The 15,771-nt window shown below is 43.7% G+C and overlaps 2 protein-coding genes across 3 annotated transcripts in view; both read right to left on the minus strand.

Annotated features, from left to right (window-relative positions):
• SLC26A5 (solute carrier family 26 member 5) overlaps positions 1-2,867 on the minus strand; it is a 37,542-nt gene extending 34,675 nt beyond the window's left edge. Inside the window, exon 1 of one of the 2 annotated variants that reach the window (XM_086746036.1) lies at positions 2,758-2,867. The gene's annotated coding sequence lies outside the window, so the exon portion shown is untranslated. Of the gene's footprint in view, positions 1-234; positions 247-2,757 lie in introns of those variants that run through there. The other variant, XM_086746060.1, reaches the window with a different exon arrangement.
• Positions 2,868-9,359: 6,492 nt separating this feature from the next.
• The window catches only part of RELN (reelin), a 297,944-nt gene continuing 291,532 nt past the window's right edge, over positions 9,360-15,771 (minus strand). Inside the window, exon 64 of the mRNA XM_086746115.1 lies at positions 9,360-10,497. Coding sequence (XP_086602241.1) covers positions 10,401-10,497 — 97 coding nt within the window. The 3' untranslated portion in view covers positions 9,360-10,400. The remainder of the gene's footprint in view (positions 10,498-15,771) is intronic.

Genomic DNA, 15,771 nt, shown 5'->3' on the forward strand with positions numbered 1-15,771 from the left:
TATTAGATCAGACATGGTTCAGGCCTAATAATTTCCCCAAATTATTCTGGTTGCAGCCCAATCCTGTAAAGTTCACAACACTACATGTAGCTGCTTCTACCACACTGACCCCTAGCTTGGTAACAACTGGCATAACCGAAGTCAAAGCTGAGCAAACCAGATCAGCTAGGACATGTGCAGGGGAGGGCTAAGGCAGAGAAAACATGGAACAGTTTGGTGAGAAAATACCCCTACCCAAAATGTAGAGTGGAGGCTTGTCTTCTCCAGGAGAAAACTTCCTCGAGACACACAAAAAGCAGCAGGCTCCAGAGTCACAAATTCCTCCGTAGCTACAGGGCTGACTTCAGCAGATGATCAGCTGAAAGAAGAGAGGCAGAGGAGCTCAAAGGACTCCATGCTTCTCTAGGCAACCCATGGACTGCACAAAAGTCTTGGTCCCTTTTACAGAGGCTACAGCTATGGTCCAAATAAACAGTAGTTTGAGACAAGAATGGTCTGTTTATACTATAATGATAACAGTCAAAGCAGATAAACACATGCCCAGTTCTTCTTTCTCGAGTTATTAGCAAAAGAATAATGATAGTGCAGCCATGTGCTAGGTCTGTGCATGTATTGCATGATTTTTGTGTCACGTTAAAGAATAAACAACTTGCCATGTGGTTTTGAAACATGCAAGCTCTAAAAACATTGTGTCCCTGGGGACAGACTGCTACACCTATGAAGAGCTGTGTGCTAAATATATGATTTGAACCACAGTAAAGGACAAGAAACTCCAAAACAAAGGCACTTCTTGATGGCTGTTTAGTGTCCCAGGTCTTCAGATCCTATGGCTAAACTCCACAGTGTACTCAAGTAAGCTTTCAGCTCTCTTGTGGCAGAGGCTAAGGACTTGACCCTTTCCTAGGCCCCTTCCCCCAGAATCATGCTCAGCCGTCTTCACCTTTTTTCATTGTAAGTATGTCAACCTTTAAGCAAATTGTTACCCTACACAGAGTTTGTACACTACAGTAAAAAAAACCACATCAGCTCTGGACAGATTACTTCGGCAGAAGAAATACAGTTTAGGGACCAGAACCCAAGCCTGGAAGTAGTAGCAGGGTTTTTTTTTTGTTATTGGACTTGGAGCTTTCCTTCACTGAGGAAGGAAAGCTGAGAAGCCTCAGCTCCTCCCACAAATATACCTTTAAGCACAGTGAAGCTTTTAGCACAAGACTACTGGGTTGAGGCCCTCAAGCCTACACAAGGGGCTAAACACTGTCTCAAATGAATCTGCTTTATTAGCTCCAACAGCAGCTTTGCATGGTGAAACCCATTGTCTCCCTATACCCTTTCCCCATTCCATTTCAGAGATGTTTGACAGTACATTGCAATAAAATACTTCAGTTCAGGACTACTGCTAAATGCAGTACCGGAACATCTATCACGTGCCCTGAGAAGGCTTGGAATTACCACAAACTAAGTATTTTAAAAAGTAAAATGTGATTACTACCACTTGAGGAAGGCCAATGCCAGAGCTGATCCGCATAGAGTTAATTCCGTGCAAGTCTGAATTAACATGCTTGCTTCAGAAACTGTACAATTAATTACTTTAGTTTTTCCATTTCTATGGCAGCTAGTAAAGTAGCATCTTACTTATGAAAACTCTGTAATATAAATCAAGACACCTGTTAACCCAGAATATGTATTACTGCACATTTAGTAGAAGACATTTTAAAAGTCTGTCTGCAAATTTTAGTCTGTCTTTGTAAAAACTTCAATCAAAAATATTCCAGTGGCCAGACTTCTGTTAAGAATATCAGTTATCCCCATCCAAACCAATGCTGTGCAGCTGTGTTACTGCGATAGAGATGAAGAATTACGAGTGTATATTCTGCTGAATCATCAGTAGAAATAACGGCAGTAATTTTATTATTTTTTTTTCTTACTACTGGACTATCTCCAAATGCCTGCTGCAGCAGTCATTCGGGTTATCTGAAGTTTTGAAGCATCCCGAAAACAGCTTTCAGCCACATGTCAAGGCTCAGGCAGTTCCAAGCGTCGCAACGGCCCCACGGGCACCGGCACAGCCCTCCGACGCCCGCTCACCGCGCCGGCTGCCTTCTCCCGGCTGCGTCCCCGGGGGTTCGAAGCGTGCCCACGCTCGGGGGGCCAAAAGCTGGAAAATACTGACACAGCGAAAGCCACGGTCTTGTTCTCGGCCAGAAAACTGGGGGGAACAGGTGAAGTGAGGTTTCGGGAAGGTTCTGAAGCTCGTTGAAAGGGCTGAAGCTCGTACCAAAGCGGTTATTTCTTGTTACGTCGAGACAGCCGCTCCGACCTGAACTGACAACCCGCAGCTTAAAGCCAGCGGGCTGCAGTCATCAGACGAGGAAACGACCGCTTTCTCAAAACCTCCCTCAGCCCCAACCTTTCGTTTTTCCTCCGCACGCCGGCCGGGCTGTCCCGCCCGACCCCGCTGCCCCCGCGCTGCTGCGGCCCGGGGCGCTGAGGGCCGCGCTGAGGGGGACGCGCAGACCCGCCCGGCGGCCTCGGCCCCGCCGCCGCGCTCCCCGGTGCCTCTCCCACCGCTCCTGCCGCCCGCGGAGCCCCCGCAGCTCCGCCGGGGAGAGAGGCCAGGGGAAGGCAGGGGGAGCACCGTGCGAGATCCCGGCCCGGGATGACCCGGCTGGAGCCGCAGCCACCGGCAGAGCGCGATCCCGACCCCGCTCCTCACGGCGAGGCTCGCCCCCTCAGGAGCCGTCTCCGCGCTCCGCTCACCTCCAGCCGCCGCCTTCCAGCCCGCTGCCGAATCACCCACGACGGCACACCACCTCCTCTCCGCGCCCAAGGTGAACGCTAAGGGCTGGGGGGGCGGGCGGCGGCGATCGGCCCCCCCGCCCCCTCTCCCTCCCCCGCCGGCCGCGGGCGAGCGCGGGAGCGGCTGGGACTCGTAGTCCCCCCCCTCCCTGCAGCCCCCGCCGGGCGCGCTCCTGCAGCGGCCTACAGCTCCCAGAATGCCACGGGGCCGTCCGTGCACGGGGCCGCTGCGCGCCCCCGCCCGGCAGCGCCGTTGTGGGGTGTCACCCCCAGCCCGCCCCGCGGGTATGCGTAGACACACTCGACAGAAATGAGGTTTATTGATAATTTAAATAGAAAAGCTGCGCTGGGGCGCCTGGGGCGGCCAGGCTGGCGGTGAGGCGCCGCACAGGACGTGGCCCCCGGGTTGGCTTCCTTGCGAGTGTGCTGGGGTAGGCCGCGTTGTTTGCTCAGTAAACCCCGGTGGGGTTGTCCCGAAATACCAGAGAAAACACTTCAGGATTTATTGTCTAAATTGGATTTGGAAAAGCAGACACGCGTGCTCTCTCCTTGAAGTAGTATGTACACCAGGCGTCAGGCAGACATGTGCCTGTCATGTAAATAAATGTGAAAATACAAATTTCTGAAGGACTTTGTGGTGATTAAATACCTCAAGAGACTTCCTAATTTTCTTCCTTTTAAATTATTTTTGCCAGCTCTGCTGTCTGAGAGGTGCACTTACCAGCATGGGTCTTGGAGTAGTTGGTCTCACAAGTGACTGGATGCAGATTCTTATTTATTTAGGCATGCAAAGGATACGCGGGTATCGATTTCCTTGTGAGCACACAGGCATTAGTAGTGAGGTATCTTCACAGATCCCGTCTTTCAGTCTTTGGTTTATAAATGTTTTCCGACATAACTGTAGCTCTCTTGCCCAGGAGAAGATGTTTTCCCACCTCTCAGGTTCTTAGAGATTCATTTTTTTGTGTCTAGAACTGGTAGGAAAAAAAACATTTGGTAAGTTCTTACACTCTGAGACATTTAAAAAAATGTAAAACTGATGTTCACTGGTGGAATGTGTTGAAGTGAAAACCTTAATATCATTCCTTGACATGTTAACCCGTGTTAGAATTTAAGAGTAACTTAAGTAAATTTTAAATTACTTCAAACTGAAGTACAGTACTCTAAATTTAGGTATTGTCAAACTGAGAAATGTAAAGGTCAAAACATTTCAAATGTTGCATTTTAAATAAGAGGTTTGTTATAACTGATCTACCTAATAGCATGTCACAAAAAGGCATTTGGATGGAAAAAAAAAACAGTTTCAGAGTGATACATGAAATACACCACATACATCAGACTTCATGTGGAATGGTGCTGGGCGCCAGTGTTTTATACAGAACGGGGTACCTTGGGGTGCTTTGGGAAAGACATCTTTCTGATACAGATTTATCCAAAAAGGTGTGGGTTTTTTTCCTGAGCTTGGGCATTTGTACCTTGTGTTAAGAATTATTCTCCTTGTGAAGGTGGTGTGTCACCACCGATGTACTGAAATTCTGAAATGCTTTAGGACCAGTGAAGCTCATGCTGTAGTAATGTGCCACAGACAGAGCTGTGCTTATACGGCCTGCACGAAGAGGAGGGAGAGGAGAAAGCCTGAAGCAAACATGGGAGCAGCAGGTTTCCCACTGGAAGAATCCACAAAAGTATAAATCATTTTGAATGTTACAGTAACCCACGCAGTGCATTGTTGTGTCAATGGATGCATTTAAATACATGAACTGGAGCTGGTTTTAATTTCCTGCGCAGATTTTAGTGTGGCCCACTGGGAAGGTTAACAGTTCTTTTTATTGCTTCTTTCCAGCATTGTCTAAATGGTAAAAGATGCTTCAGTTCTTCAGCTGTGAGAGAAAGGCAGGGATTAATATAGTGCTGAACTCAGCAGGAACAAGATGAAAAGAGGATTTTTAGTCAAAACAAAAAAAGGGAGGGGAAGTTAATACAGAATAAACAGTATGGACAACTGGAGAGACTAAAAAAGCTCCTGTGGAGGATAATTGGGGGAAATTAGTTAATGGCACACACACCACTGGAGCTGTGTGATGACAGAGGGCCCAGTGCGAGCATTGAAGGCTCATCTGGCTCACAGGGGACGGAGCAGCAGGAGCCGTTGCTCTCCAGCAGCACAAGGAAAGCTGTGAGGCACCATCAAAGGCCAGATCCAGCGCTCACTGGCTGGTTGGAGCTCCAGTCGTTGAGCTGTTCAGTTCTCAACTTCCTCAAACAGCTGCTGATAGTATGGGCAGAGGAGCGAGCTGAGGGGCTGGGGAGTGCAGAGACTTCTGGTGCTTCTGGCTGTCTCATTGGGGTGGACATCCCGTACTGGACATCCCACATTAGCAAACTGGGTCAGGTGGGCTCCATCGACTGGGGCACTCCCAGCCGCTCCCTAGCTACAATCAGAGTTCTTCTAATAATGAGACAACTTTCTAAGGCAGAAAAAAAAACCTGGGTATATTTGACCATGGAGTCTTATGCAAGGTCTGGGACAGGTCAAACCAGCTGAGTTAGTAAAGCTGAGGTGAACATTCCCAGATGGAAGTGAAATGCATTTAGATGTACAGGGATTTTCCCACTGATTTCAGTGGCAGTTGGCTTGGTTCTCAAATTGCTGCTGTTAATTTGTTACAACCCACATCCTACACAGATACATTAGTCATGTCAAGTTTTATTGTTGTCCATAATAGCACCATTGATTCTAGCAGAGTCTCAAACGTTAGGACACTTCCCTTTTTACCGTGAGAAGTTCCTTACAAGTGACTGAACTCAAATCTTTTAAAACATCCCATGAGAAGGGTGTGATTTTACATGAGCTGAGTTGGGTGTCCACTGGATTATATGCAGTTGTGAATGTGAAGGAGTTGAATGGCTTTGCACGCGCTGTTTCTAGCACACTGGGAACAACATGGTACCAGCAGAAGGCTGGTGTGTAGGTGCACAGTCAGCGTGCAGGAAAGGAGGGACCTGGGACTGTCAGCCAACTCTGGGTGTATCAGCAGTAGCATTCTAATGCAGAAGTGACCTCAAAACCTGTGGCTGCCCAGTGCCTCCCAGAGTCCTGCCTTTGGCCAGAAGCAATCAGGGAAGCAGCTGAGCCCTCTGCAGTAGCTTCTTTGCCACCAGCTCTTTCACAGATCTCCCCTGAGCAGCACAGCTCAAAAGCACAACCATCTCCTTTTTTTTTTTGTTTTGTTTTGTTTTCCTAAAGAAGCTTAACAAATGTTTTTTCTTTCAAAAGAAATACAGATTCAAACTATAAACCCAACTTTTATCAGCATCCTCCAGGACAGTACTCCCCCGTCCCTGGAATACCATTTTTACTGGGCTCCTCCTTGTTGGGTGCTGGCTTGAACACTCCCCACCAGGCTCTGTGGTAATTAACCATGCACGGGCCTAAGTCCTCAGGCTTGCTGCCAGGTCAGTCCCTTCAGCTGACCCAAGAAGAACACAGGGAAGAAAAAGCAACAGACATAAAGCATCAGTAACACAGGAAAACACTGGGCAGTTCGTCCTTGTGTCAGTCGTATGACTTCTGCAGCCTCATATGTCACTGTCATTTCTTCCAGGAGCAGATCCACCGCCTGCGGATGGTAGGTGCTCCATCTGCTCCTTCACAGGGATGTGCTGCAAGTGGTTGCGTGGTCTCAGCTGCTCCAGATTGCCTACAGCCCTTGAAGAGCTCTTAAAGGCCATGCTTAATGTAGGCAAGCCCTTGTAGTGATCTCATTTGGTTAAGGACCCTCTCACCAGCTGAGGGTTGAGGTAGCTCCCCCCTACAGCTCCAATGTGGAGTTGCCTCACCACAACACTGAACTGAGTGGGGTTTATTTGCTGTACCTCGCTGCTGGTGCGTGGCCCTTGTGCGTGCGTCAGCGGGGCTTACAGAGCCTCGCACTGGCTTCCTGCTTGGAAAATAACCAAACCCCATTCCCCACTGATGGGTGATTGATGAGGTGATGCTGTGGCAACATTTCCCCCCAGTGACATTTGCCCTGAAGGGTTAGCAAGTAAATAAAACATAGATCCCTGTTTATGGCTCCTGTCATGTCTCTTTCCAAATGTTTTCCTTTCTAGCCTAAACAAACCAACTCTCCCTACTTGGAAGCTCATGGTTTCCAGGGTCTTGTTTTTGCTGCTGTACTCTGCAATCTCTCCAAATTGTTTACATCTGTAAGAAGTGAAGGGCTCAACAGCTGACAACCGCTGTCTACTTTGCCAGCACTGACTGCACAGGGTATATATATTTACTGTGTTTTACCATCAACACTTCTATTGATAGAATGCAAACCGGCATGTTTTTAAACTGCTGTACGCTGTTGATTCTCTCCCTGTAGTTTTGCTGCCTAGCCAGATATTTACCCACTCCGTGTGCTGGTACCTTGCTCTTTGACAATGTCTTGTCCTTGAGAGTATTTGCTGTGTTATTTAATTTCTACCCATTTCTCTAAATTGTTATGTTCATGCAGAGCCTAATTCAGTCCTTCAAAATACTTGTGCTGCGCTCATTTCCTCTCACTAAGGTAATGCTACCACCTGTGGATGAATTCAAGAGAAGAATATTCGTGCAAAATTATGAGAACTTGAGGTTTTCGTTGTTCCAGGAACTCCAGCAGGCCAGAGCTTTGTTTTCCTGTATTTTTATTTAATTTCTCTTATGTTCTCTGTATTCTACTGGAACATGGGTTAGTGAGCTGATAAGAGAAATAAGAAAGACTGGAAGGCATACTGAAAGCATCAGTTTTCATAGTTACACCTGCCAAAGTTTTATACTGGTAGATAAGCTTATTAGTACTGTCATAGCACTGTCACTGTTTTATTGCCATTAATTATGTACTGCGTCACCTTTGTTATTTTAATGACTACTTAATGTCAGCTGACTCATTTTTTTTCAGTCCTATGGGAGGAAAAATAAAACAGTACGTACACTGAGCATGCTGTATACGCACGTTACCTTGTGTGCTGTAGGAATGCAAAAACTGTAAAGAAGAACTTCCTGGAATCTAGAAAAGGCAAATGACAACGTCACTTGGGAATCTGCTGGTGGGGATGATTCTCCTGAGAAAAGCTTAGGCACAGTTTGCAGTGAGTTCTGGAGAAATGCCTTGGGGGGTTCCTCAGTAGTCACGATCACATACATTATTCAAAGGAAATAAATACAATTGTGAAAAGCAGCTTCTCTGATTATGCTGGTCTCTTACCTGGGAAGATAAGTCAGATGAAGTGCTTCATTGTATCTAAAGTCTTTAAAATAAATTAATTCCCTAGCAACACACTAGCTCTACACACACTTTAGATTGAAATATCACCCGTCTATTGACATATTAGGGCAAATAAAATTATCTTTAAAAATAGGAGTGTTTATATCTTGCATTTTTGTTTGTTTAATGGGCGAAACTTTTATTTCAATATTTTAAAATCTCTTGCCCAAACATTAAGCTATTATATTCTTTAATAACGTTATTTTTTTTTCTTCCTACTCTATCTCTGAATAGATCCTTTATCTCGTTTCAAGAACTGAAAGCACACACACTGTTCTCCAGAACAGTACAGCGAGTTTGCAGCTACAAGAGGCTGGGCTGTTGCAGTAAGTTTCCAGGTCTGTCAAAGGCCTGTTGCATAATTTTGACCAACCCAGGGTTTTGATTAGTTGGTCACTGAATGACCTCCTTTTTTCCTGCTCAGGTATCTTTGATCAAAAACCTCTTAAAATTTAAACATATTAAAGGTGGCTGAGCGTGGATGAGTAACAAACACCATTCTGCTTCAGACCAGTGTGGTGCCAAAAGCAGATGCGCTGCTGTAAGAGCATAGCAGGTACGTATGATACTTCTCTCTGATGAGGAGCGGCTGAGGGAGCTGGGGTTCTTTAGTCTGGAGAAAAGGCAGCTTAGGGGAGACCTTATCACTCTACAACTACCTGAAAGGAGGATGTAGCGAGGTGGGGGTTGATCTCTTCCCAGTTAGCAAGTGATAGGATGAGAGGAAATGGCCTCGTGTTGTGCCAGAGGAGGTCTAGATTGGATATTAGGAAAAATGTCTTCACCAAAGGGTTATCAAGCACTGGAACAGGCTGCTCAGGGAAGTGGTTGAGTCACCATTAGGTTTATGGCTGGACTTGATGATCTTAAGGGTCTTTTCCAACCAAATTATTCTATGACTCTAAGAATGAGCAACTTTGTTTTGAACCAGATTCCTTCTGTGTTGCACTGCAGTCCTTGGCGCTTGGAAACACTGATTTGCATGCTGCATATTGGGTTTGCAGATAAAGGCAAGTGAGAGTCTGTATTGGTCTGTGGTCCTGTTTCATTCCGTGCACCAGGACCTGTTATGACCACCGTGTTGTGCCCACAGGTGGGACTGGGAAGGTCTCTTGGTTTGTGTGGTTTGCAGAGTGCTGTTAAGTGTGGTGTACTGAATATTAAAAAATACCATTGATGTTGCATTAGACTCTAAGTATTTAGTAAGAGAATTTGTTTTATGATTTCATGTAAAGCCCACATGGCTTGAAAAGTTTAACATCAGAATTGTTTGTTGACATTATTTTTATTGAAGCATGGTTCTTTAGCTTGGTTCACCATAAAGTGAAGCATTTTATTTATGATAATAGACAGTTTAGGGCTATAGGGGCATTGTAACATTGCTGGTGTAGGTACAACTTTATCAGAAGATACAAACATGACCTGCAATAGAAACAAACACCAAAGAGAACACGATGAAACGTTCACTGTTTACAAATCACTTCATTACTACAGACACCAAATGGCAGTTACTGTAAGTAAATCAGTTGCAGAGAACTGACTACATTGAGACAGGGAATTGGGAACTTCCGTTTGGGGCTTCATCCACAACTCCTTAGTAGAAAAAGGTTTAATGTCAAGCATTCTTTTTTTATCCACAAAACAGTGCTAACCAACAGACATATCAAAGAATAAGACCGAAGGATATCAACGCCTTTACAACTACTTTTGCAATTATCTTCTTGATTAGGTACTTTGATTTTTTTTAATACACTTTGTCAGAAGGTAAATAGCCCAAAAATCAGCAGCAAAAATATTACAACAACAAAACAAGTAAATACAGTGCCAATGTGTCATGTTGTAGAAGAGAATACAAAGAGGACAAACAATGATAACTTAATCATATAAAATGACACAGAGCTGAAATACAGTGCACTTAAATACCTATGTAACAAAGGATGTTAAATTCTGTACTTAGTATGAAGGTTTTTTGAAACATAAAATCTGAAAAGTCTTTGTGCTTAAACTTTTTTTCCTGTTAAACAGAATTAGTTGCTTACTTCCAATACTGCCACTGTAACTGATATTACAACAGATCACAATTTTCACAGACACATCAACATTAAAACATTTACCTATGAGAAAATAAGTCACTTCTCATTAGTTCACAGTGCGAAAAAGTGGTGTACACTCTGTCTTGAGAAAGGCTTTCAGTTATTCATCAAGCCAGTTGCAGAAAAGTCCTGATACCAGACGCAGTGCTAGATTTAAAGAATGGAAAGCAACACATCACATGTTGGGAGGAAAAAAGATAAATTTATCGTTTCTTCATGGATATCGTCTAAGTGACCTTCGTCTTCTGTTGTAGAAATGCCTGAGCCCGTGTTGCCGTGAAAAATTCATCATGTAATTTTGTTTGCGAGTGCTGTTAAAATCAAAGGGCAGGAGGGAGGAAGAGAAGAGTGTCAGTTTTTTATATATAGTTTAAACTCTTTCGGAGCAGTGAGCTAGTGGGACAGATTCTTCTTTTTCTTTGCGTGACCTTTCAACCCTGTGTAAAGTGGTGTGTATTGCACCCTTTGTACAACAGCAAGGTACAAGGCAATTGAGAATCTGTCCCACTTTGCTTTTATTTACAGTTCATTATCTTAGGGAAAGGTTAAGAGCTTTCAGCTAAGGAAAACTTGTGCTGCCTAGGGCCAGATTCACTACAGCTATATGCACGTCATACCCTCTCAATATAGGGCACTTTTCCACAGTAGTTTTGTATTCCAGTTATCCTCTGTCTCAGATCATTAACAACTTTATTTTGAGAACAGAAGAAAAGCTTTACTCCACTTCATTATCTTCCACTTTCATTATACAGGAAGCGAAGTACACCACTTTTATGCAGACTTAACGTTTCCCTCCCTTATGCCCCTCATCCAAAATTAAAGGAAGATCTAGGAAATAAGCATCATCACATCTGGGAGGAGAGCAGGCAAGAGACAGCCTGACTGCAGCCTGATGGAAGGAGGGACACTTGTTCGGAAGACCTGCCTGGAGAACAAAACCCATCCCACCAAGCACAGGTTTCTATGTCTCCCATTGAGGGAAGAAAGAACCACAAGAAGGCAGCGGTGGACAAGATGGCTGTCTGGCATTTTGGTCCCTGAAACCCATCTAACTCCTAAGGGCCAGATCCCACCTTCAGTTTCCAAATTTCAGCAGCTTTGGAAATGGAGCTGTAACGTCTGTGGTGCATCCTTGTGATGCTCATGGCACAGAACTGCATGTGCAGCACCACAGAGCCTCTACATCCTACTGCCTCTGCTGTGGCAGGGGACTCAAAGGCCAGAGAGCTTCGTCTGGCTGTGCCTTTTCTTTGTCGCTTTACGTACCTATCCATACCTCTGGTGCATACACACAAATACAGATCGACATAAACCTACAGCCAAACTGCATTCAGAATTACAGGAGAATGAAAAGGTTTTTATATTCTGAAGTTCTGATACAGGATGTCTCCTCTCAGGCCTGCAACTTGGCAGACCACTTGGCCAGCCATATAGAGCATCGAGATGTGGCTGTAAGAGAGACAGTCTCTCTTGCACACTGCACTACGGAGTGCCAGGGCATGGGGAAGAACTTTTGATCAGAAAACTACTTTAAAAATAAAAATAGTATCACATACAGCAGCCAGACTCGAGCTTTTAGAGCCACCTGAGACCCCCTTTCTCCACATGGAAAAGTGGCATAGAAGATACTCCCGCAGATGCAGTCAGGGGATGGAGTTTCAGAGATCGGAGCACAGCGTTAACCATGCACACCCTAAGGACCACTCTGACAGGCGTAAAGAGCTTTCCCCAGGAGGCACTGCTGGTGCCTGCATCACCAAATTTTCTTTTGGTTTCCAGGGGAAAGGATCTGCAAAGTTGCAGTGAATCTGTGCAGTCTAGGCTTATTTCTGACTTCCTCTCCTAGTCCTCCCTGCCCACTGAGGACCTTGTGCTTTCTAGCTTCATCTTGAAGCGGGAGAAGGATGCCTGGCCTAAGTGTCTCTGTTCCAAGGGACTGAATGTTACCAGGAGCCTCCAAACCAAGAAGTCCAGCAGGTTTTAAAGGGGATCTGTGAAGTAAAGGCCTGCAGTAGACATTGCAGTCAACAAATCTCCCATTTGTGGGTGCAAGGCAGATTTTAACTTGAGAGTTTTCTTTGTGAGTAAAAAGTAAATACTCGTACTGTAATCAGTCATACTTTCCTCTCTAGTGCATAAGCTTTTTTTTAGTGAATGTGGCCCTTAGGAAAAAGAAATAATTGCATGCTTTACAAAATACGTATAGCCCTCCAGAGGCAAAGACAGCCATTGGTCATGAGGCTTGAAAGAGGTCTGAATCTTTAATTCTTCCCTTTAATTCCCTTAATTCTTCTTTACGTCTCCCTTTAATTCCCATTGCCTGAGAAGCAGGTTGTTCATTATACACAGGGCCTTGAAGGCAACATCCCACCTCTCAGGAGAGCATCCTAACCACGAAGTGAGGATGGAGCACCTCTCTGCTGGGAGAAGGCTGCTCTGCAGCCAAAATACAGGAGTCTGGGCCCTGGGAGAAAACACAGCCTTACTCTGAGTGGCCTCACTCTAGGTACAGGGGACCAAACGCAGCCTGTCAATGTGTTTGGCTGAAACATTTGCTGTTTCTGGACTTGGTTAAATTTATCACTGAGCTCGGCTGTGAGATCCTCAGCTTGGGTGTGACTTGGGCAGCCAGGCCACATGGACTCAGCAGAGCTGCAGTCCTTGGCCCAGGGGCCTTCACATTCCTGTGCGAAGTCTCCCTGCTGCGTTTGGTCAGCTCACATTCAGCAACAGCTCAGCAGAGATTTTCAGGACCTGTTTTAGACACTGCTAGGTGCACCTGGCCTCTATTTCACTTCAAATGCCTAACCATTTTGTATCTGGCCTTAAAGTTATGATGAAGATGTTTAAAACAATGAACAAAGAAAAAACTCAACAAAAATAAAGAAAAATAACTGAAAAAAAGGAACAAAGAAGGGGTTACCTAATAACTTAAAAGAGATTTACTTATTTTTTTATGTATGTTCAGTCTGTTTTGTTATTTTATAAGATGATCAAGATTTTATAAGCAAATACATATATTCCCTGTCTTACACCAAACACCACAGCAGTGCAGTTTGTGAAAAATAAGAGAAATCTCAATTCCCAAGAATGAAATGCTTTTTTTTTTTTTTTTGCTTGCATTGACATTGTTCAAACTTGTTCTCCACCAAAGTCTGAGATGGACTTTCCAACTACTGGTTGGATGTCCCACAACGTCTTCATGGCTACTATAGAAAATGGAATGATTTTAACTCCTGCTATAGGTCAACAGGTATACCCTACAGATTATAGTATCATATAGTGTGCGTAGTCTGGTATCCACAAGATGAGGGTAGTCTATATTTATTTTTCTAAATTGATTTTTTTATATTGGTAGGAGGCAAGCACTATATAAGGGAGATCAATAGTGCTTTGTAAGATCACAATAGCAATTCTATAATAAACTTTGCAGGAGTACTTACACATTTCTTGCCTGTGATGGAATTAAGAATGCTTTCAATACAATTAATAACAAATTTAATATGTATTTTTACAGATTGATAAAAGGCTTTACCATACCTTTGCTGTTATTTTTTTTGTTTGGAGCAGCCAAGCCGTGCTGGGGAGCATCGAGCTGTATTAGGAATAGGCCCCCTCTTCCACAACAGAGGGTATGGAGAGAACCTTTGTTCGAGTATTGGTTGCAACTTGGAGGCTGCTTTGCAAGTGTGTAATGGACTGGTCAGCATGTGCTGAGCCTTCTACCTTTTCTGTGCATGCTCTGAACCATCAGATGAAAAGTACAGATCCAAAATAGTTATCTGTGTATTGCTGACGGAGCAAACAGCAAAAAAAGCAATTGATAGGAGCAACTACTGCATAATCCGTTCGGCAGTTTTGAGTGCATTAGTATTAAAAAATAAATAGAAGATAATATTGCTCCAATGTACACAGCAACTCTAAGTAACTTTCCAGTGAAGTCACTGGAGTTACACTAGTTATATATAGTAGTGCATATAACTAGTATTTTGTTATATAATATGCAGCCAATACAGAAGAACAAAATTCTATCTAGGGCATGTTCAGTAAATACCTGCAATAAAGCAATTTATAGAAAGCAATTGCTCTGCATCTTTAGTCTTTAATTGAGCATTCTGGCTATTGTGTGCTTCCTAAAGCACAGTTTGAACTTCAAGTCTGCAATTTAAAATTTATGAAAACAGAACACAGCCAAATGGAATGAAAAGTATGCAGTAACCCCCCCCAATATATACTAATGTCATTCATTACTTTTGTGCTTTTTTTAATTGACAGGGCATAATAAGAACCAAATAGAAACAAAAATATTTGGATAACAAAACAAAACATGAACAAACCCTTAGAAAACAGCAAAGGCATGCCTCTCAGGACTAGGCTTGGGGTAAATTGTGTGGCTGAATGCTTTCTTAGGAGGGTACTATAATGAGAAAAGTGATGTGGTCTGACTGAGGTCTGGATGGCTCATATCAATCACAAACATTCTTTGGCTCTGGTCATGTCAAGATTTGAACCCAGAGCTCAGTAACGGTGGTGGTTTGTGGTATCTATTAGCTGACACAGCACAAAGCGTCAGAGTTACAAGAAACAAAAGAACTACCTGGCAGACACTTGCTGTGTGTTTAAGAGGCACATGTGGCTATGCCACCATACAGATTGACTGACCTACACTACCTGGCTGTGCCTTCAGCTCTCTAGTCATTAACTATGGAAAAAAGTGGGAATTACTCCTTGGAGCTGAGAGGTTGCCCATGCAACACACTGGGTGCCCTCCATCAGCAGGTCTCATTGTACCACAGGAGAAGGAGAAGCCCTTCTCCCTGCAGCCTCAGTGAAATTCCTGCTGCGATGCGAGGTGAACTGCTGAACACTTTCTGCTAAGTGTAACTTCCCTTGATGCTCCCGCAGGATCAGGGCCCTCAAGAGCTACATGGCTCACATGGCTTCATGGCTACATCTCAGAGAGTACAAATGATTTTCCACTAACCCATTATTGACAAAAGTTTGGGTAAGAACTGTAGCTGTAACAGCAACATTTGATATTGATTCAGGGAAAGTACTTACCTTATTCTAGTGTAAAACCAATGACAGCAAACAATGAAATACAACACAAGTTAGAAAATGCCTTTCAATGCATGCAGCACTGTGATTAGTCATAAAACCCTGATGAGGTTTAGAGGCAATATAGGACTTTTCATCTCTTTTGAAAATAAAAATTGAACAAATTATTTCCTGATATTTCAAATCAATGTTTATATTTTTATTTTATATGAAATTCAGCATGCACTTTTTAGAAGCATAATAAAAATGTCATAAAAGCACAGACTGCATCATATTAAATTTGGCATAAATGTTGTGAATATTCACATAATCACCTAACGTTTGAACTATTTCTGTTCTTTATTATAAATACATTGATACTTGAATTTAAGTGCATTTTTCAAATCATTGCTTTTTACTAAAAAAATGAAGCAGATAAAATGCTTTCCCGCATGAGTACTCTTTGTTAGAGCTATGATATATGATTTGTATTTTGCAAAATTTGTATCTTGCAAAATAAGGATAAATATTCTTTGCACCAAATGCAA

Source organism: Chlamydotis macqueenii, chromosome 1, assembly GCF_036417535.1.
Source record: "Chlamydotis macqueenii isolate bChlMac1 chromosome 1, bChlMac1.mat, whole genome shotgun sequence".
NCBI classification, from domain to species: domain Eukaryota; kingdom Metazoa; phylum Chordata; class Aves; order Otidiformes; family Otididae; genus Chlamydotis; species Chlamydotis macqueenii.